The sequence below is a fragment of the Coturnix japonica genome, chromosome Z (assembly GCF_001577835.2).
Source record: "Coturnix japonica isolate 7356 chromosome Z, Coturnix japonica 2.1, whole genome shotgun sequence".
NCBI classification, from domain to species: domain Eukaryota; kingdom Metazoa; phylum Chordata; class Aves; order Galliformes; family Phasianidae; genus Coturnix; species Coturnix japonica.
In genome coordinates, this window is record NC_029547.1 from 53,161,082 (window position 1) to 53,184,781 (window position 23,700).

The 23,700-nt window shown below is 35.4% G+C and overlaps 1 protein-coding gene across 2 annotated transcripts in view; it reads right to left on the reverse strand.

The window, feature by feature from the left end:
• ADGRV1 (adhesion G protein-coupled receptor V1) overlaps positions 1-23,700 on the reverse strand; it is a 248,806-nt gene that overhangs the window by 132,453 nt on the left and 92,653 nt on the right. For both annotated transcript variants that reach the window (XM_032441289.1, XM_032441288.1), the window contains 14 exons: positions 22,918-23,391; positions 22,076-22,219; positions 20,097-20,268; positions 19,602-19,737; positions 17,115-17,962; positions 15,228-15,345; positions 14,295-14,466; positions 12,357-12,599; positions 7,670-8,077; positions 6,536-6,720; positions 5,092-5,341; positions 4,792-4,931; positions 4,115-4,275; positions 3,271-3,371 (listed from right to left, as the gene is read on the reverse strand). In XM_032441289.1, coding sequence (XP_032297180.1) covers positions 3,271-3,371; positions 4,115-4,275; positions 4,792-4,931; positions 5,092-5,341; positions 6,536-6,720; positions 7,670-8,077; positions 12,357-12,599; positions 14,295-14,466; positions 15,228-15,345; positions 17,115-17,962; positions 19,602-19,737; positions 20,097-20,268; positions 22,076-22,219; positions 22,918-23,391 — 3,552 coding nt within the window. The remainder of the gene's footprint in view (positions 1-3,270; positions 3,372-4,114; positions 4,276-4,791; positions 4,932-5,091; positions 5,342-6,535; positions 6,721-7,669; positions 8,078-12,356; positions 12,600-14,294; positions 14,467-15,227; positions 15,346-17,114; positions 17,963-19,601; positions 19,738-20,096; positions 20,269-22,075; positions 22,220-22,917; positions 23,392-23,700) is intronic.

Genomic DNA, 23,700 nt, shown 5'->3' on the forward strand with positions numbered 1-23,700 from the left:
GTAACAACTCAGGTCAATGACATCTTGAGATAAATGACAGTTTCTGCCAGTACAGATCCCGGATTAGCTCTAGCTTTGACATCTGACTCCACTTGGATATTGAGAAACAATGTAACAGATAGGCCTTCAGAGCTTTCCTGATCATAAAATGACATTGCTCATAAAAGTACTTAATTTAGATTAATCTACTATGAAATTATACTTACACAAACTAATAACCAAATGAATCTACTTATTGCTAAGATGAAACTGCTTTTGAAAGAAGCTGAACAAAAAATTGCGCTGACTTGGTGGGAATGACTGAAATCAGCTAAAAATCAATCAATTCAGAATTAAGCAACTACTGGGAGGAAAGTTTTAGGTGTTAGTTCTCATTGCAGAGGTGACCAAGAATATATATTTTTTTTCAGTGTTATCCCAGCCTTATTATGAAGCTGAATTTCTAGAATGGACAGCAACTTCGGACTATTGAGTCTTGTCCTTTTTACTCTGACCTCTTACTAACTCTGGCTGTTCATCTCCACAAAGTGCTAACAATACTGTGTTCAGCACTGTTTAATCTTGACAGGATACAAGGAAATCAGATCAGAAATCTTAGACCTCACAGCCAACTAGGTCTTATAAAGCAGACTACCTTATCCAAGGCAGTGGGGTCTAATTCTATAGTAATAATACTTGCTATATCCATACAAATTTAGTATGGACATAAATTTAAGTGAAGCTCTGGACCACTCTTGTTTAGAAACAGCACTTTAAGTAGTATTTTACATTGGCTAACTCTAAAAAGCACAGGCTTACCTTCAGGGAGATCTGAATTGCTGCAAAGACCTCTTTACTGTCAAGACAAAGGCAGGCACTCAACCACTGACTCGCACAAGTTGCTCCTGTGATGGATTGTTCATAGGATGGATTGTACTCTATCCACTGTACCCTGGAATGTGCTTTTCAAACTTTCCCTATCTTAATACACATGACAATTTCTTTTGGGTTTTGATTACAGGAAAACCGAGATTTCCCCTAGGTTGATAGGGAATGGTTAAGATCAATAATATTTCAGTTAACAAAGAAGTTCCACTTTCATCAAATGACAGACGTCATTCTACATGGCCGAATTTGCTACTTGATGTTAGAATACTGAATTCTCATGAAGTGTCTACCTTTCTGCCTTAGACCGTTTTTATACACCATCCTGTTAGCTGTCCTGTTCAAGTCTAAACTTTTTTCATGAGTTTTAGTCTTCAAACACATTACTTTTACACAACCCTTTGCTCCCATGATCCTACTCCTGTTGGGTATTTCAACACTTCCTTCCAATGTATCCTATTTCTAGCAGAATTATGTTTTCCAATTTTGTCTAGATCTGACTAAGTCCAAGTGATGAAACAATTCTACCACATATTAATTCACAAGGCTACAGTTTATCATTTTCAAATAAATGTTTAACAATTTTTTGAACTAGGATTCTTTGCACTACTTGTTCTTAATAACACATACAAACATGTGTTTGTTTGCACATCGACTCAGGTTGCATAAGACAGCTTTCAGGCAGCTAAACACAGTAAGTCTTCATCTTGCACTTCAGTTGAATACAATGGAAGAAAGAATCTGGCTTGTCAGCTTGATAATTACTATAGACATGATGAATGATGATGTTACAGTAGCTTGAAGACTGTTTAAATTAGCAAATATATGCCAATTGTTTGGCAAAAATAAAAAGGATTACAAGTTTCCCCATATGATTTTATTTCTATTTAGACTTGGATGCTGCTTTACTGGCCAGAATACCAAGCCGTTTGTTCACAATTACTACTGTCAGCAGATCATTCATGCTCAAATATTCCAAGGAAAAGGCTATGGCACATATATGTAGAGCAGCTCACACACAAAAATCAAAATTCACCATTCATTTGTGTCACTTGGAATACTCAGTGTCCAAAGACACAGAGCAAGGACTGTACAAATGGCCTACACATTAAAATTTGCTGACTATGTGATGGATCAAACTGAGAAAGCATGCACAATGTCAATGGTTTACACACAATCTATAAAGTGCTTATTCCAGGACAAAAGCACAGCAGCTCCTGCTATGATTCTAATCTAGGTTTACAGTTTGACAAAAATGAAAACTACTGATGAGTAAAAGTGTATTGATGCTGTGAACTGTGTTCATGTTATGCCTTTTCAAGTACAGAAATCTTGACCTAAATTTGCTCCAAAACTGTGCAAATGTCTGGTTTTGGATGCTTTACAGACGCTCAGTTAGCACTGGATGCTCTGGGTCCGTGGAGAAGAATGAAATGGACGCTGGATTTTGTGAACCGCCATTCCTCTTCACTGAGAGAGTAAACACAAAGCCGGAATAGCCAGGAAAGAACAAGCTTCTGAGTAATGTGCTGAAAAGGTTTGACTGCCATCTACAGATAATATTAATTAGTGCACTGGTAGTGACTGAAAAAAAGATCGTACCAGTACAAACGTTTGAGGAAAGTTAATTACATACATATATGCTGAATGTAACTAACTTGAAAAGCTGATTCTATTTATTTTTCTAGAAAACAAAACAAAACAAAACAACAACAACAAAAAAAAACCACCACCACCACAACAAAAAACTTTATAAAGCAACAACCTTCTTTCTGTAGAACCCGCTTGAGACCCACTAGCTGTAAACTCACTGTTTACCTGTGGTACACTTTTCCTTTTATTTATGTTAGCAATTATTAAGTACTATATTTTCATGTTAAAAGTGCTCAGCTGAAAATGTCTTAAATAACATAACTTCAGAAGTATTAGTGCAAACATAAAAAAGTTAACTTCATAGTAAATAAGTAATCATACCTATACTTTCAAAATACTTGTAAGTGGACACAGATGAACATGTCATGACACAGATAACAGTAAACTAATTTTCTTTCAGCTTTTCAGAATAGCTAACAGAGTACTTCACTCTACTCCTGTCCAAAGCAACCTTCTCTATTACCTCTGCCTTAAAGTAAAGCTGCTAAATAAGGAGAGAAGAAGAGAGGAGAGGAGAGGAGAGGAGAGGAGAGGAGAGAGAGGAGAGGAGAGAGAGAGGAGAGGAGAGGGAGAGGAGAGGAAAGAGAGTGAGAGGAGAGGAGAGGAGAGGAGGAGGAGGACAGAAGGAGGAGAAGGAGGAGAAGGAGGAGAAGGAGGAGGAGGAGTAGAAAGATTAACTCTGCCATGGAACTGACAAAAAGGAAAGTTAAGATTTACTTGATTTATAATTAGAGACCACAGCCTTTTTCTTACCTGAGTACCCAAACAAGCAACCATCATATGAGTGAGAAGTTTAGCTGCAAACATTGCACATCTGGTGCAGAAAAGGTGGGAGATAATAGCCAAAGTGAAACCTACACAGGAGCAAGAAAAATGGAAGTTTAAGTCTTAGACTAATAAACTATGCTACAGACAGATAACAATGTTGTCTCTCTTGAAGGTGCAGATCATGATTAAAAAACAAACAAACAAACAAAAACTTAAGAGAATGTTTTAATTTTATGCCACACTTGCATCACACATGAATTTACTATTATCTATTTTCCATAGGAGTGGGAACTAAAATAATTACATAATGTAAAACAGTCATTTTTGCAAAGTACTTTTTTATTTCTGCATATGGATGATTGCCATAATAGTTAAATATAAAGCAAAGAACTCATAAATCTCTCATGGAGCAGACACAGAACACCATTTAAGTGCCTGAGGGGTAGACCAAGAATCTCTCTAGCATGTTTTTTTGGTGATCTCATTACTCATAGATTCTGCTTGCACAGTGCCCATCAACAGGTTTTGTCTGAGACCTTGAGCTTTCTTCAAATGCTACCATAGCCATCAATAAAAATAATCATGAGCCTAGTAAGTTTAAACTCTTGTGCTTCACCCAAGATGTCAGATTGCATCTGGGAAGCAGAATGCAAGAAAGCTCTGAACACAGTACAGAGTCTACCTCCCTCAAATTATCTCTTCTGAGTGTAAACTGTAAATTTAAACTGTCAAAGAACTTTTAGTCTGTCATGAGTTACTAAAATTGTTAAAAATCAATTAATCTTTTTGGTCATTAGTGGTTGATAATGAGAAAAGTGTATCTACTGACCTGATATGCAGATGAATCCAGAAGAGAAAAAGGCCTCGTTGTATGAAGACAAGTCATCTGTTTGGGCATACACTGCATAAATGGACATATGAGAACAAGCGCATTCCACATAGCCTGATGTGTCATCAATCACTCTGCAGAACCCACTATCAGATAACCAACTGCAGAACAAAGATTTACAAAGTTGTAATTGGATTTGTGTAATTTACATGGTAAGCAACCTTGAACATTTTTACTGTATCTCTGAAAAACAAAGCTTACAAACTATTACATGTACATAAATATGTCATTGTGATCTTTTTCATAATAAAACATTTACGAGAAACTAAAATACTGTTTACACCTTTCCCTTCACTTTCATTACTAAAAAGAAATTCTGAATAGATGATAATGAACGCCTTTTTCCCATTGAAGTATTTCTGTGGTCATATTTTAAAAATTCCTGCAACAAATATGGGGCTGATTGTTCAAATTGTTTGTCACTTGCACTAACATTACTCCACTGTGAAGAATACTTCATTTTGTACTGATATTCTTTGTTTTGAAATGTCCAGAAAAAAAAAAAAAATGATAGGATGTGGAAAGAATTTTATACTTACAAATGACCCAATCACAGTTATAACATTTTAGACAAACAGACAGGTTCACTAGAACATTAAGTAGATGAATAAAATAACCTTTCTGAAGCTTGATTCCAAAGGAGACATAAAGACTTCTGTGGAACAATCCGACTTCCTGTAGCATAAATCCGATAAATTACTTCATTGCTGTCTTTCAAAGGGTGTGAGCTCTGACTCTTCAAACTCATAGAAAAAACCTGAAATCAAATACAATTGTATTGAAATTCTACAGTCAGTGTGCATTTTATTCAGAAACACACATATACGTGCACACTATTTTAAGTGATCTTTGTTTGCTATGAGAAGTACCTTAACTGAGCCGATTTATTGTAAAAATAAACAGTATTATTTTCAAACCTTATTCTTGAGGGCAAGTTCTTTATCTCCAGTGAGAAACCACTGCTGACTGCTGTATTCTGTGAACTGTATAGATTCACAATTCTCTTCTTGGGAAGGAGATAATACAACAGAGACCTTTAATAAATGCTCAGGCACTTGAATAGAATCCCCATCTCTTCCATCAAATCTGTGTCCATTGATTTGCTGAGGATACCAGTTGTGCGCCATTATTGCAATGTATGGACAGCTATCAAGGATATTTTTGCCTCTGTTGAAATGGAGAAGAAACAGGTAAGTGGAACTGAGCCTTAGCTGCTTTTCACAGAGTGTTTCTAATTTACAATTAGAATATTATTCCTCCATAATTGAAGTTTTTAAGACATTTGATAGACTGTTTCAGTTGCTGTGGGAAAAAAAAAAAGAACAAAAAAAAAAGGCTGAAGTATTATCTCTGTTTCCCCTCAGGGTCTTGTTTATCACAACAAGCAAACAAAGTTGCTCCCTGGTAAACTAAGGGTAAACTAAGTTATTCTTTTTATAACTTGATATAGGCCTGAGTCTACAAAAGGAAGAGAGATCAAAACTGATGATCTTGCTTTATCTTCTAGTTGATAATGCAAATAGACTAAGAAAAAAAGAACTGTAACTTGCAAGTTCTGTTCTGAGTAATGATATCTGTATGTCATTTACTGACTTTTGAGCTGAGACAGACCTCAGACCCCCTTCAATTAAACAAATAGAAAAAAAAAATACATCTCCAAAAGAAGTTGAGATTATAGGAATCTACATCTTATTCCTGATATTCAGGGACATGGAGTAGGGAGAGCTTTTTTCTAAAATTCAGACAGATAGCCGTTAATAGATTCACAGTGGGAGAAACACACTATTTAAAAGCATCTGTTTCATAAATGATAATTATCTACTTCCAAAACCAACTAATGCTCCCACCCATTAGTCTGACCACAAGGTACTACACACTTGTAGATGAAAGAAGCCATTTGAGATAATTTAAAATAATGTTCAACTGAACAAAACCAAAGACAGAAATTACAGAGTCACAGAGTCCCAGAATTAGTGTTGCCAGTAACACTTGCGGTTTCTTTACTCACCCAAGTCTTAGAAGGTAGCTCTCCATCATGTAATTATAAATTATTTTCACCAAAGTATTAATGAACCCTTTTCCTAAGTGTTTCTGAACTAAAGCTGAATGAACAGGTCTGAGACTTTCTGACTTACCCTCATAGCTACCCTGTAGCAGTGTACCAGTTATTTATGACACCATATCACAGTGCCTATATTATGTTTTGTACAACTGTTGCAGAGCACAAAATATTGTCATTAGTGCCTCGTGTTAGATGAAAGGCAAGACCCACACCTAAAAATATCACTTAAATCTTTTCATGTCTATGTCAGTATTTTGTCACATATTTCAAATAAAAACTATGAATTCATGTTCACTAACCTCTCCCCTGGTGATCCACACATTATCTCAGTCAGCAAAGAAAAAGCAAACTTCTCAGTCACCTCAGCAAGCCTGCTATATCCTCGTGTGTCCTTGCGTTTTGGGCTAGCGAGAGCACAGAGTATCTCATAGAAAAGACTTCTACTTTTACCAGTGAGTAAATGTTTTTCACCTGCATCTGTCACCTATTGTGAGGGGAAAAAAAAAAAAAAAAAAAAGAACAGCATTCTATGCACAGGAGTCTGCTAAAACTTTTCCTCACACTGAACTCTCTTATCTTCTACACCATCTTAGTCTTCTTCCCAGTATTCTTTCTGAAAGTTCAGGACACTTTTTTCAACTTCTCATCGCTACTACTAAGACATGCAGGGCAGTCTACTGACAAAATCACGTAAAGATACGCTTACTAATATGGATTTGATAAAGAACCCATGTGGTATTCATTCTTTCACAATTGAAAACTGTTATCCTCTTGAGAATTTTTGACATAAATAGTGAATAGTGTTATAAAGTTCAATAATGTCTAGATGCATGTTTTTCAGTTCATGTGCATTATTCTGAAGATGCAGAAGAGCCAGAATACCACAAAACTAGACTATTAGACCCAGAGTTTTTACAGAATGTAATGCAATGTTAAAGTGCTCAGCTATAGCACCCACTTGATTTCCAAAGCTAAAACAGGAATGAAGGCAAGCTGTATGCCTAGCTAAGGGTACAGTGGACTCCCACTGGCCATAGTACAATCTGCCTGTGTGTTGACAGCAGAAAACATGAACAACTCACTGTTTTGTGTCAGGGCTAGAACCAACAAAGATGCGGCCTTCAAGAAATGAGATTAAGTTCTCTGAAAGTATATCATTGAAGGTAAAATTCTGTACAGCAGAAAATCTAAAGCTATGTGTAAATATGCAAGATTAACACTGGTTGCTCTTCTCAATCTATCTGTTCTATGCTTTCCTGTCATCATCCTAGCTAGTAACAAATTTCTTCCTTGACTGTGATACCTGTGATTTTTGTTTTTACTTTCACAATCTATACTTCTGGGTCCTTGTTGTGAATTAAAACTTTGATCTTACCACAGACCATAACTTAATAAAATCACTGGCCTTTCAAGAAAGATCAGGAAATGTTTACCTTATCTATCACATGCATCACAGCAGTAAGCTGTTCTTCAGTAGTTTCTGTAGCCACCTTGATATTCAGATTCTGAAGGACTCTCTGTAAAATTGTGTCATCAAGTGGCTGATGCAGTTGATCAATCAGCATCCAGAATGGCAAAGAGCCCAAATCTGAGACAATGGTGACATTAGCAACACCATAGATGTCATCTACTCTGGCACCTCCTGTGGGATTGGAAAGCACAACCTGGAAGCGTTTAGGAAATGGGTTTAACGATGCTGTCTTTGGAGTAAGGGTCACATCCAGAAACTTATTTCTCTGTCCAGGTTCAAAAATCAGTAAGCCTTCTGATCTGGCGAAATCTTGTCCTGCAACAGCTGGATGTATGAAGGTCCGACCAACAGTTTCAGGCTTTTGCAGCTCCTTAAAACAAAACAAAAGAGGTTCAGGTAACATGATGATAGATATGATTACTCAAAAACATCCACTGTTGAAGAAATATATGTTAAGAGGGTAAAGTTTAGTTGCATAAAACAAAATTTCCTTTCAAAATATACTTTGTAACAGTGATTATCACTACTACATTACATATGTCCCTGAAACAGAAATGTCTATCACCTTTGGTCATTGGGAACCTAGAAGGAAGAGTTATATATCTCCAAATCAGTAAGGAGGCTTTCTCTCTCTTTTACCAGAAAAAAAAAAAAAAAAAAAGAAAAAGAAATAGGTACAGAAAGAAAGAAAGAAAGAAAGAAAGAAAGAAAGAAAGAAAGAAAGAAAGAAAGAAAGAAAGAAAGGAAGAAAGAAAGGAAGAAAGAAAGAAAAAAAGAAAGAAAGAAAGAAAGAAAGAAAGAAAGAAAGAAAGAAAGAAAGAAAGAAAGAAAGAAAGAAAGAAAGAAAGAAGGAAAGAAAGAAAGAAAGAAAGAAAGAAAGAAAGAAAGAAAGAAAGAAAGAAAGAAAGAAAGAAAGAAAGAAAGAAAGAAAAGAAAACAAAAAAATACTTTAAAAAAAATCACAAAGCTTTTCTGTGTAAATAGATATCAATAAAGTGAATTCCAGAGGGGTCCATGTAAGTTTATATGTAGAATGAAACACCATCAATTCAGGGTACAGATCTGTAAGTAAAAACTATACAGATGCAAAGTAAATGTTCCAGAAATCCATGCCAAAAATAATAAGAACTGGTAATAGTTTGAATTTCAGTATACATACTTCAAAGAAGAATAACCAATTTAAGACTAAAGTCAAAGCAAAACCTATAAACACACAAGGCTGACAGATTAAATTATCTGGGAACACTATTTCCCTGTGAAGTAGCACTATTTTTTACCTTCTGTGAGATCTGTAGGAATTGTCCAGTTCTTCACATTGTTATTGTCAGTTACCATTACCTTGATTTTGTATCTGGCAATATAATAAGCTTTCCTTAAGTGGAAACTAACATTCTGAGCTATTATACAAATGTATGATTTTTCAGTTGTGTTTATTTATTTTAAGTACAGAATATAATCTCAGTCAAGCATTCTTGAAAACCTCTTACAATATAGAGCAAAGATTTTTATTTGAGAAATATTAGACCCCTTTTGAAAACATTTTCCTTTAACTAGTAAAGTTTACTTATAGAACAAATATACTTTTTGAATTTTCAGCAGAACAGTAGAGTAAATCAGTGTGGTGTCCACCTCTTCATATTTCCTCTAGAGTAAGATCACTTCATTGGTGTCAATTCTAATGAAAATCATACAAATCATAGAACTCTAATTCCTATCTTGGGTTATAAGAGGTCTTAAAGACTATTTACTTCCCTGCTGTGGGTTAGTTTCCACCCACCAGACCAGGCTGCCCAGGGCCACATCCAGCCTGGCCTTGAATGCCTCCAGGGATGTGATACCCATTCACTTCTCCAGACAGTCTGTGCCAGTGCCTTGCCACCCTCTGAGTAAGAATTTATTCCAAACATCTAACCAAATCACCTACTAGTTCTAAACAATTTTTCCTTGTCCTGTTACTATCAGGTCATCTAAAACATCGGTCTATTTCTTATTTATAAGCTCCCCTTAAGTACAGGGAAGAGGGAATGACGTCTCCCTAGGGCCCTCTCTTCTCCAAGCTGAACAAGCCCATCTCCCTCAATGTCCCCCAACAGGGAGGTGCTCCAGACCTCTGATCATCTTTTTGACCCTCTTATGGACTCTCTAACAGTTCATCTTTCTTGCACTGGGGCCCCAGACCTGGATGCAGTATTCAAGATGGTGCCTCACAGCAGAGTAGAGAGGGACAATCACTTCCCTGTCCCTGCTGACCATTTCTCTTTTATTGCAGCCCAGGATGCTGTGGGCCTTCTAGGGTGCACGTGCACACTACTGGCTCACGTTGAGCTTTCTGTCCACTAGAACCCCCAAACCCTCCTCCACAGGGCTGCTCTCAATGAGTTCTTCTTACTCATTCTGTAGACATGAGATTGCTTCAAACCAAATGTAAAACCTAGAGCTTGACCTTGCTGAGTCTCATTAGATTCACAGGGGACCACATTTCAAGCTTGTTCTGGATGGCATCCCTTCCTTCTGTTTTACCAACTGCACCTCTCAGATTAATGTCATTTGCAAACTTGCTTAGGGTGCACACAATCCTATTATCTAGGTCACTGATAAAAATAGTAAATCCCACCAGTCCCAAGATGGATCCCTGAAGGATGCCCTTTACCTGGACATTAAACCACTGGCCACAACTCTCTTGCTGCAGCTATCCAGTGATTTCCTTATCCACTGAATACTAAATTCTTCAAATCCATCCCTCCCCAATTTAGAGCTAAGTGTGTAGTGTGGAGCGTGTCAAAGGCCTTGCAAAAGTCAAGGCAGACTACAAATGTTGCCCATCCTTTGTCTACTGATGCCATCACTTCATCATAGAAGATCATTAGACTTGGGTTATGGATGATCTGCCCTTGGTGAAGCCATGCTGGCAGTTCTGGACCACCTCCTTGTCTTGCATCTGTCTTAACATAGCTTCCAGAAAGATCCATTCCATGATCTTCCCAAGAAGAGAGGTAAGGCTTACTGGCCTGTAGTTCGCTGCCTACACATCTTAAAACTGGGAGCGATGTTTCCCTTTTTCCAGTCACCTTCTTTCATGTAATGGAGAATGGCCTGGCAACTGCATCAGCGAGTTCCATCAGGGCTCTGGGATGCATGTCATTGGACCCATAGACATACTCAGTTTTATCAGGTGCTCATGCACTTGCTCTTCAGTTAAAGTCAGAGAAATGTTTCTCCCCAGACCTTGCCTAGAGGTTCAGGGACATGAGAGATGTGGGAAGGATGACTGCCAGTGAATGCTGAGGCAAAGAACTTGCTGAGTACCTCAGCCAAGGTTTCCTTCTTGTCCCCTTCCAGAAGAGAGTTAGGAATATGGAAATAAGTGGTCATGACTAGTTCTGATAACCAATGGTCAATGTAGGAATGAGGTAAGAATCTGTTTCCACTAAGAGTCTCATACTTCATACCTGGTATAAATTTTTATTTTACATATATCAATGGTATCAGGGTTTTTGTACTTGACAATGCATCCTCAAAAACTAAAACTGTCTAAAGTAGAATTGCTAAATTAAAAAAATGGGAATGGATAAAGAACTGCCTCTCGCCACTGGGCAGGAGCAATTCCTTCATGAATCAACATCTAAATGGTCATAACCTATTGCCTGGAAAGAATGTGAGAATTTGTTATGACATATTCTAACTAAAGTAGTTGTCAGCTGATTTATAATGCATGAAAGCATCAAATTATTCTATTCCAGTAAAATAGCGACGTGTGCAATACAACTACTAAATGCAAACCCTTTTATTTAAAATGTTGACAGAAAAACACTGATCACACAATGTTTTCTTTAAAAACTGTTCCTTATTTTTTTTTTTAATTAATTCATTTATTTTTCATAAATTCCAACATATTCTAAGTAGATCAGGCTAAGTACTACCCCAGTACAACAGGTAAACCCTCCCTGCATCATGTGCTTGATTTTGGAGTCACAACTAAGGAATCTGAAGGAATTATGTTTTAGAGCTGCGTAACTTGTATTAGAGGAGTATCCTTCATCAACTGTCAATGAAAATGAGGTATTACTTTGAAGATAAGAGGGTCAGCAGATGATAGGATATTTTTGTGTTAAGCTATAAATGCAGGGGGAAAAAAAATGAAGGAGGATGACAAAATTCATTTAAGCACAATATCTTCAATCAGAAGAACAATTTTCATATTTACCATATCAAGGACATTGACAAAAAAAATTCTGAAAGTACTCTCTCATTTTCTAAGACTGATATAAGCATTATTAGATCTTTGATCTAGCCCTGTAGATACACTGGTTACCTAAATCATTACAGTCGTACCCATCATGGTAAAGACAGCTTCAGAAAAATAAACTTCAAAAAACTGAGTTTCAAAAGATCTTTAGGACAAAAAATGAAATGTATTTGAATGTATATGAAATGCCTGACTGACCATTCTCTTTGAGGTTGCTTGAAGGTACTATGAACAAAATCACTGTTGACAATGTAATGAAACCAAATCTCTTTATTAATGGAAACATAAGTCAGTTATACGATATGGAACCAGCAACTGTTTGACTGTTTCCTGCTAAAAATGCTAATTGTAGTCAAATTGACTTCAGAGAATAAGCAATAATTTAACAATAGATCATTCTTACCTGCATGTTGTAGCTAACCTTTGTGGTTACTGATGTACTAGAATCTCTAAGCACCTGCAGACTGATTAAAGTTGTTTTCTTATGAGCCACAGCAAAACGAGATCCCACAGCAAAATACACTAAACCATGTGGTGCATCACTTTCAAGAACTGTTACAAATGCAAATCTGGCACTGCTGTTCAATGCAGCTCCTGCGCTTACAGCATACAGCTCAACAAAAAAATACGTTTCAAATTCAGGTACCTGTAAACAAGGAATGAGTTTTCATATCATTAGAAGTTCTGTTAATTACTACTAGCTTTAAAAAGTGTATACATCTTTTTAATACGTAATGTATTACTTGCACTAATACTTATTACAAGCACTTTTATTGCAATATGCAGTTAGTACAACAAAGCATATAACAAAAATAATGTTGTAATAGGCAATACACTGTCATGTGCAATAGTGACGTCTGAGGTTTTCACACAATGACATACTTGACTGCAGTAAAGTAAACTCTTTCCAAGCTTCACTTTCCAGATTATGGAGTTACACATGCAAAACATTTTCTGAGAGATCTGCACTTTCCTTTTGCCTTACAAAAAACATGCACACACTTAATTATCCATGGAAAAAATGCACATTAGCTGGGGATTAAATAGCATATATTTTTAACTAAGTTGTTGTTATGCAATTATTAAGGCATTCTTGAAGTAGAATTATCTTGACTAATTGATGGCAGGCTCTAATATATTGGAATGCCACAGGAACCCTTTGACTTCCATTAGCAACTGCTGGACTAGCACACACTTGAGCTGCATGTCTCTGCAACTGTTGTGCGGCAGTTACTAAAGAATGATGTCCCTCCATTAAACTAAACAACCTGTAATTCACTGCCGTATATATTCATTGGCTCTTTAATTTAAAAATAACGTCTGAAGAAGGAACACAGCTCTCTTCATGAACTACGACAATGCACCCCTCTTATTGTTTTCTGTTACTTGTATAACTTTCTACAAAGCAGTCAGAAAAAATGAAGGAAGTCTTTTTGTCTTTTCTGTTCTCCATGCTTCAGTTTTGCCACTAGCCTAGCTGCTAGGATAAGTCCCTGGGAAGTTTCAAACTTTTTAAACACTCTGTAGGAATGAAAAACATTAATACCACATTTCTTAAGTGTCTGCTCTACACCGTGATCAGTGATTTACCTTCAATAGAAGTGAATGTTGTGTTCTGTGTTAATTAAATGATAGCTGAGTTTTTGAGTTTGAGCTGGGTCTCTCAAGGCAGTTAGGCTTATGCATACCCAACTAGCAAATGCTAAATGGATTCAGAGGATGATGTCTGCCAAGCCAGACTTCACTACTCTCATCCCAGCTGTGTACAGACTATTGAATGTTCAGATGTTCTAATACAGTTTTATGATTGAACAGCATTCACAGATCACCATGTAAGACTTAAGTAAAAAAAAAAAAACAAACCAAACACATAGAAGTTGTACTATATGATTTTTACTGAACATTGTTATTTTTTATAGGATGTTTTTAAATTGGATATTGTTCATAAAAATCACACAAATGAGTTTTTGACAGTTAAAAAAATTTATGTGTGAAGATTGAGAATTTAGCATATGAACAAATATTTTAGTGAAATGACACCATTCTGTTTTTTCTAAATAGTTCTGTGGAGAGAACTTTAGTTTATGCTTCAAATTAAATACTCAACTCTTTTCTTAATTTTTACCAATCACAATGGAGGCAGTAAAAACCTGTAAATAAAATCTGTTTTCTGAGAAACTGAACAGATGTTGTTACTGTTTTCAAGCCATGTCCTTGACACCAATTTCAAGCCTTGTCCACACACCAATTCCTCAATACCAGAGATTTATTTTTTCATCTTGATAAATTACAATTCAGTGACATTGTTCTGTACACAAATGTGCACTAAATAACTACTTACATTATCAGGTTTTATTTCAATTGAGATGTTGCATGTCGTTTGACCTGCTATGCAGGTAGTGACTCCCAGCACAGACACAAGTTCATTCTCCAAATTCACACCATCCTTTAGAAGGACAGCACTTGTTTCATTAAATGTCACACGCCAAAAGACCTTCACATCTTCAAATGCCCTATAAGCAAATTAAAATAATGTGTTCAAAATGAACTAAGTAACACGCTGACTTAAGATGGAAAACTCTGTGAATTACTTCCTCTCAAATATGTATAGATTACAAAAAAATAACATGGGAAAAAATAAAGCAATGATGAGAACCCACATTCTTCTTGGCTTTTCCTTTAGAAAACATGGTATCATTTGCAAAACAGACCCAGGTGCTTGAAATTCAAGTATATACTCAAACACTTTCTTTAATACTATGGTAAACAATTGTCTGGAAAGCCAGTCAGAGTCTGACTTTCCTGCAAGTTTGAGGAACATAGAGCATTTGAGGATATTTTTTTAAAGTACACATAAATGTACAACAAATACATGTGTTTTAAAAAATACAGAGTCTGTGCTACTAAAGACACAAGCATAATTCTAACACTTAAGCACTGTGTTAATTACTCATTCAAATATTCATACCTTCCACATACTGCACAGGAAGATGAGAATTTTAATTTAACTTTCAGCAGTGTAAATCCTTAAACTAAGAAAAGCTTTCACAGCCACACATCAGCCACATAGTGAAGTCTTCCATTTTTGCTTAGTAAAGCACAGTGACAGGCCTAATCATATTAAAGTTAGTTTTCCAAAATCTGGGAAATTATTAAATGAACTGAAAGGCAAAAAATATTTTTAAAATTCTACAATAACCTCTTTCACTAACAGCAGCACCCTTGATTTAACACAGAATGTATGCAGAGTACTTGAATCAGTTGCTGTCTGCACCTGTTCGGTTGCCTTGCAACAACCAGCAGCACCTCTCTGTTTTCTGAGTCTTCATCAAGTATAAGACCACTTTGTACTTCTGGAATGAATCCCAAAATGCCATTCTGAAGATCACTTCCTATATAGGAAACAGTCCATGAAATTAATTAGCTAGGAAATTAAGCTGGGGCTAAATTCTATTTTTTTCTCTAAAAATAAAATAAAGATTAAAAATGGGTACCAAAAGTATGCTAGGACCACTATAGGATGCTTCAAGAAAATTTCCTTTGATATTACTACTTTTATGAACATTCCATATCTATCTCCAACTTCAAATGTTGGTATTTCTGCACTTTACATATTTTAACCTACAGCATTCCTCTGAAAGTAAATTTCTTATGAGAATTCTGGTATCACCTGTGAACATAAATCTATATTTTCACCAGTTTTCAGCAAACTGACCTAATTTCTGTCCCTTGACATCAAGTTAAAGTGGTCAGGTGTTTAAGTGGTCAAGAACAGTTTCATAAACTTCATTTACAATCACCCTATGAGACACCCACTCCAGCTAGAACTTTTTTTTTTTTTTCCCTAAACATAAATTGTTTTCATTGTACTCCGAGATTCTAAGTGTTGAGATGGCTGGTTTTGCTTCCTATGACAAGTCAAGATTTGAAGGACGCCTTTCTTATTCTGCCTGCACATTACAATGAATTCAGTCATTTTCCCATATTGCTATATTTGTTTTCTCCTTCTCTTTAATGGTGATGAAGGGAAATTAATACCTCCACAGAGTCCCATAAAATCTTGCAACTAAAGGATTGCTCCTTAAACTTAGTGAGAGCTACTCTGTATTTTAAAACATCAGTATGCATACTGACAATTGACAGTAAGCACATTTGCTCTTCTGCATGCATAGATATTTAATCTGTGGTATCTTTAAACAGTTAAATACAGATATTTTTGGAAACTTCTTAAGCTGTCTTTTGATCTTACTCTACACACATATTATGCTCACGGTATAGCTCTAGAATATATAAAATTCTTCTGTGGGATTCGATACCAGTTCAAATTTCAGTTGGCCCTTACACACACACCTATTTAGTTAGCTTGCATGTATGTCCAATTGGTTACATCATGGCGAGTTTGACAGACTGTGCACCTATGTTTTAAACAGACTATTCCTGGTATATAATTTTGGTTGCTGCTTACACTTATTCAGTAGCAAGATTAACCTTGTTTCCCAACATTTATCTTGTGCTTTTAAGGCAATCTGAATACATATTCCTGTAAATACTGTACCTTACACATAATTTGACAAAGTGAAATTGGAAGTTCTGATTTCTCTCTTTCAAAGTAGCAAACAAAAGTAGCTATGATAGAAAAATTCTTCCCTAAATGTCCATTTATGTTCAGTCCTGTCTTCCATCCCCAGAAGCAAAAGATGACTATAATGAATAACTGCATTATATAATATCAAAACAGAAAAACAGTTTCCCTGTTGGTTGTTGTTGTTTTACACCACAGAAGCACCATGCATTTTGGAAGTGACAACATGACCAAATAAATAAATAAATAAATATTAAAAAATTTAAATGCAATGCAACTACATATAAACAACACGACTAAAACTTAGCCTTTCCCTTTATTACAGAAATAAGAGCAGCATCTGTAAGCATATTTTGAGGTAATCTACTAATGGATGCATACTAGGCTTTGGTATATTAGATGCTTTCTCCAAACTGAAAAAGTCAAAATTTGGCAATATAATACCCTGTTTATTGTCCAATAGAAAAGCCAAAGTTGACATAAATATTGCTATAAGCTGCATATATATACAGCTATTTACTATTACTTATTTCCAAAACATTTACTTATTTCCAGGGGAAAAAAAAAAAAAAATGGTACCTGCAATAATCACAGTTGCAAAAGCAGCAAATCCATACTCATCCTTTCCTTTCACAATCTGAGCTCCATGTTTAGGATCTGAGAGGAAAACATAAAAAAATTCCTGTCCTTCAGGCTCATCATCATCAAAAATTTTTATGGACAACTTGCTTTCTCTTTCTCCATCCAGCAAAGTCAGAGAGACTGACTGTTCCTCAAAATCTTCTCCTTCCATTGCCCACGAAAAGTTTGATTTTCCATACACATTTTCAAAAGGATATAAATCTACTCCACTTTGTGCACTTATTCCTCCAAAGGTTTTAATGGTTACTTCAATATCACCAGTAAATCCCTGGGTCCTTCTGATATTAATTATCACTGTGTTGAGAGTATTATTCTTTGCATCTTCTTCAACATAAATAAACTCTGGCCCCAAACTTAGTATTCCATGAAGAATATCATTAGCCAGGATATTAATTGTTGCAACACTGAAGGCTGGGTTTAAGCGTGGACTCCAGTCAAGTTTAGCAGGTTGAAAATCCAAAATTTCAATAGCAGTCAAATTTACAAAAAAATATTCTTCAGTTTCAGAAAGAGTGTCATCAATTATTGATATTTCTATCATGGCATTTGTCTGAAAATGTGCAAATATAAGCTCCCCATTATGAATAGGCCTAAAGTCCTCTAGTGGTTTGGCACTTCCTGGAGTGGTCTGATATGTCAATTTAGTGACATTACTTCGAAATCCAAACAGTTTTTGGACATGCAGTGTGACTGACTCAACATCTTCTTCAACTGAAATGAATGTTGAGTTAAAAGCAAACTGGAATATCCCCATTGGCTCAATTTCAGCTACTGTAAATTCTGATCTGAAACAGAAAAGATATTGAAAGTTGAATGATAAAACAGGAAATAAGAAAACTTGAAGACACAGAATAGCTTCCAGTGAACAACCAATGAAGACTGTAAGAAACTGAATTAAAAGAAAAAAATGTAACAGCTGAGGGAAGAAATAACAACTATACAAAGTAAGTTGTAAATAGACTTTTTAAAAACATTGTTGATTTATGGTTGAACAGACTTTCATAGGCTTAATACAACCTGAGTTAACATAGAATAAAGGATAAATTAAGTAAGGACTTTATGAGAAACTGCAGAGGGAAAAGCAGGTATGATGTTTTTCTACTGTGGACAAAGAAGCAGGAAAATACATTATTATGCAGCCTCTCAGAGAAATACCGGTCTGAACCATAGAACAAACTTCCTGTAAAAAATGAAAACTGTGGACTAGACTGATGATAGTAGATCTACCATTTTAGCCAGGGAGCAGATAGAATCTACCTGAGACTTACAGTAGGATTTTGAACTACTAACCATTCCCTCACAATATTAATTACTCATACTAGTTTTCTTTTTCCAGATTTGAGCACCATTAATAAGTATCAGTTTGAACTCTACTACATTCATATTAAATATATACCCATGTTATGAGAAATAAAATGCATAAAGCAGAAGACTGTGTTAATCTACTTCCAAAAAAGTCTTTGCTAAAATTTGGGCCTTGCATTTCTGCTGTAACTGACCCAGTATTCTGTGCTATAGGCTACCAATCAGCACAACAATTACAGTGTGTGATTTTTATTAACAAACTAGACACTTTCCATCACCAAGGGAGTCGAAATTATCAGCTTTGCCTCATGTGGGATCTCATCTTAAGTCTTCTAAAAACATCAATCTTGTACACTCAAGATTTTTAACTCACATATTTAATAGGTGCTCTGAGGACACCAGTCTACAGAACATACAAGCCTAGAAGCATAGGTCTGTCCAGGGAGTTTAGTCATCCAGTTCATTCCTTACTTCCTTCTGACTTGCCGGTATAATTGTAAAGTGGAGAAGCAAATACCTTTCTCCATACATGGTGTAGCTCTATGTCCATTCATTTTATACCACCTTAGCTATCAATAAATAAGGAAGAATGAAAATAAAATAGTTTGAAGAATAGGTAGCAATCTATTTGAGATGGAAGACTGCATTAAATGAAATAGTTCAATTTTAAGAACAAAATTATTTCTGAATACAAAGAAAGCATTTTTCAAACTTTTTTTTGTTTCAGTTTATTTGAAATAGCATTTGTTACCTAAGAACATCTTATTACTAATTTCTAGGGAGACTATGAAATCCATTAGAGTTGTTTTCATTCTTCAGCTTCCTGGCTAAAGCTGTCGATCTTTGTAATCTATTGTCTTAACTGTTCCTATGATTTGAGATAAATTCTGGACACCCTGTATCCTCCTGGCATGAAATAGTCTGGAATTTGAGAGAAGCATCAGTTCTGGTAATGTGGGTTCTGTAGAACTGAAACAAGGTTTACAAATTTCTCAAAGAAGGCACTAATCTTCCTATCTGTCCTTAACTCAAAAGTGGTTTTTATAAGGCATATTCCTGTATACAGATCATAATTCTTTCAGAATCAGTGAAACTAAAAATTTTAAGTAATAACCTTACCTCAGTTGAGCCCCACCAGACACATTGCTGTGCACTTCTGTTAAGGAGATGGCAAATAACTCACATTTATTTATGTTTGGAGTAGCCTGAAAGGAGATTACTTTACTTTGCTCACCAGAGAAAAACAGAACAATACCTAAGTAAAAGAGAGAGAAGAGTTCAAAGTCACTAAATAGAAATTCTCATTATACCTGAGTGTATGCTGAGATAGGGTTTGTAATCACAATTCCACTTAGCAAGAACAAATTTGGTTAACTGTCTTTTCTATACAAAGTTGTCCATCAGGGTGTAGCATTAGGCTTACATTATAGGTACAGACAGATACCTGTGACATTTAGTTCTTTCTGTACTCATGAATTAAACATGTTCCTTACAGATAAGTATTAGACCATACAATTCCATATTAATGACACTCTATTAATACAGGAAGTATGTATAGATACCAATAAGTAAAACAGTTATGCAACTGTAACACTTCCTCAGACAAGCACTTACCAAATGAAGGAGTAATATTGCCTGTCTGAATGAAATCAGTGGTTAGTTCTGGTGGGTATCCTGAAATCCAGTTAACTGTTACAGAGCCATAAACTCCTTTTCTGGTTACGACAGCCTGACCTGTCCCTGCTACAATATTTGTAAGTCGTAAAATCACAGATTCAAAGCCAACCTGGGGAAACATAACATTTTCTTACAGAAAATGAAGTAAGAATAGGCAATTACACATGTGCAAGACATATTATATATTTTAAAATAGGTATGTCACGATCATTTTACATGTGGCTGTGATGTAAGGTTAGAGTATATGCATAGGTACACACACACGCAAACAATTCCGTAACAAGCCTACAATAATTCTGCTAAATCTGAGATTTTTGAGAGTTAAATCTCAGAGAAAGGAACTAATAAGACTTGGCTTCCACTACTGAAGACATTAAAAGAGAATCACAGCAACCTGTTTGTGATGTGCACAGTAATAGCTATAGCAATGTATACAAATACATATATGTGTATGCACAGAGACAGAATTAATAACTGTGTATCCGGTGAAAATAAATTGTTGTCACATGATACTGTTAATAGCATATTCTTGCAGGCATAATCTACTTTTCCTTTTCTTTAAATGGCAAATAAAATTAGAGGGATAATCCTCACATTCTAAAAAAAAGTAACTGAATAAATATTGACAGAAACAATATTGAAGAAAACAATATTGATAGAGCTTTAAGCTTAATTAGAAATTAAAAGAAATACTGGGGATTTAAGGCAAATAAAATTACTTAATAAAACTTAAAATTTAAGAATTCCATTGTCTTTGCCTGATACATAAAAAATCAGCTGAAACAAATATATCATATTAGAATAGGCAAATTCTCTTTTCTCACTATCTTATAAAGTAGCCAAAGATAAAATTTTTCACACTGTGATTAGCCAAATGTATTGGCAACTGCATTAAAAAACATCATGATTTCTACTACTTCTTGCATAAGCTTCTACTTAGTTGCTGTTATCTACTTTGGGACTGCTGAACTTAAAGGCAGAATTAGGTCAGAATAACTTCTTGTCTTTAAAATCTCAGCACTTTCATTTCATGTTAACAAAAATATACATGTTGTGCTCTGAAAGTAATGCCTCCTATTTTGTCAGTTCATTATATCAGAGGCAGATGTTGGTGGTACGGCAGTAGAGGCTGAATCTTCCCACCAACATTCCATTGCATGTTGTTGCAGTGTGACATATGGCAGCAGAGGGGAACTCTGGCAGAGTGGCATCTGACACCAAAGTATTAATGAAGCAAAGGTCTGTCACTGAATTCTTCCATGCAGAAAACTGGCACCCACTGACATTCACTGATGCTTGCTGAACATTTATGGAGACAGTGAGTGTGAGCAGAGTGATGGGCAGGAGGTATGTTTCATCAGTGGCAGCAGTGATGCGAAAGACAAGCCATGTTCTAGATGGCCGTGCACAGTTACATCACAAAATGAAGAGCATCCCCATCAGCTCATCTCTGCAGATCAGATAATAATGATAAGTATGTTGAAAAATAGCATCTTGTAGCTGAGAAAAGGCTCTTCCAAAAACTGCAATTGTTTTCTTCGCATATGTTGTACTTTCCATGGAAACAAATACGAGGCATTACTTTCAGAATGAACAGCATAAATCAAATGTAATATTTACACTATTTAATGTTGCTTTAAATACATATATACATCGAAATTATTAGTTGAAGAGATGTTTTCATGCAGTATTAACACATTTCTAAAGATTTATTTTATTTTATTTTATTTTATTTTATTTTATTTTATTTTATTTTATTTTATTTTAAATGGTATAATAAATACAGAAGCCTTATCAATAGTTAAATTGGTTGCAATGAAAAAAACTTTAAGGAGCAAACTGAACCCTAACTTCTCTTATCTTTTGAACGCAGTGTGGTAGAAATGTTATACTATAGCCCAAAATATTATACCGACCTGTGAATTGGCAGCTTCTGCAGGAACAAGCACAACAGCTGACTTTGCTGTTTCCAGTATTTTAGGCACATCTTTGGCACTTTCCCTAACCAGGCTTACATTAATCAGTTCCAAAGTAAAATTCAGTCCCAATAAAAGGAATGCCTTTGAAAGAGAAAATTTAAATTAAAAGGTAGAAAATTAATTCCAGAAAAAGCATTATATTCACCAGTTCAAAAAATTAAATAGTAATTTTTTTTAGTAACTTTTGTTCTATTTTCATACAAAAGCAGTGTTTTCAAGACTAGCATTATATTATTTTGTGCAAAAGAACTACAGGTAAAACATCAGTGTTGAGAATGTGACTGACCACGAGTTTGCTGAACTGTGAATATGCAAAACATTTATTAACATGTTAATTAACTGTAAATGGTGATGTGGGCCTCTGCTCAGTTGTCATCTTTATGATTGACCGCACTATGAATGTAACTCTGTACTATACCAAATAACCTGGCAATGCTAACAACAAATATATCTGCTTCTATGTGTGTCAGCAGAAACAGATCTCTACTGACAACCCAAAAAGGAAATGAGAAAGTATTTTGATTCATAAGTTAATAAAATATGGGAATTATAATAATGAAGATCAGTGATGGAAACAAACTATGTGAAAGTATGCATAGAAGTGATTTTGCAAGTATCATCTGAAAACACAATATCTAACTCTACTTCAACCCAGAAATAGGGGATTAATGAGATCTGAGACTCCTGAGAATCTAGCAACTCATTTCAGTACATTTATATTATGATTAAGACAAAAGTAAATGCTAGATATCTAAAGGATCTAAAAGCATTATACAGACCTGGCTGCTTATTGGCACTCTTTTAACACCAAAGCTGACACCATCTTTTATGGTGAGGTATCCCCTCTCACTTTCAGGTGCAATTAGCTCTTCTTCTTGATGAGACAAGATATGGTATTCAATGATCACTTCTCCAAATGTCCCAGCATGCCGAGTTACGTTAATCTGAACATACCGATCAAGGTCTTTCTCTACCAATACTGATTGCTGATCAGAGTACACGGCAAACACTCCATGAGGATCATCATTTGCAAAAACAGTTATCCTTGAAATTCTTTTATCTTCATCTAGATCCGCTCCACCTTCTACTGAAATCAGTTGCACTACATAGTTCTCATCTAATTCAGGAACATCATCAGGTAACAGGTAGATAATTATTTCTGCTGTACTCTGCTGGTCAGGAATGACAACAGATCCTTCCGTTGTAAGAAAATCACCTGTGATGTCAAATTCACTATACAGTTTCCAGTGAACCTGAAATGAGTTTAAAAAAAAATGCAAAAGAAAACAAAATTACACACAGAATCAGAAAAATACATATCATTTGAACCATGATTAATACTTGTTTCTGTTTTTGACACCACCATATCTTTGCTGTTTGTCCTCCCTCCAAAATTCCTTAGTATAGAAAGTGGTCAAGAATCCTCATTTAATACAGCATATTCTTTCATTAATTGAAAAAAAAAAAAAAAAAAAAAAGCAATTAAATACTTGTTAAAAAATAGACTTCAATAATACTTCAGCTAAATAACACTAAGAGTGGTGGTTCAAGATAGTGGGAAC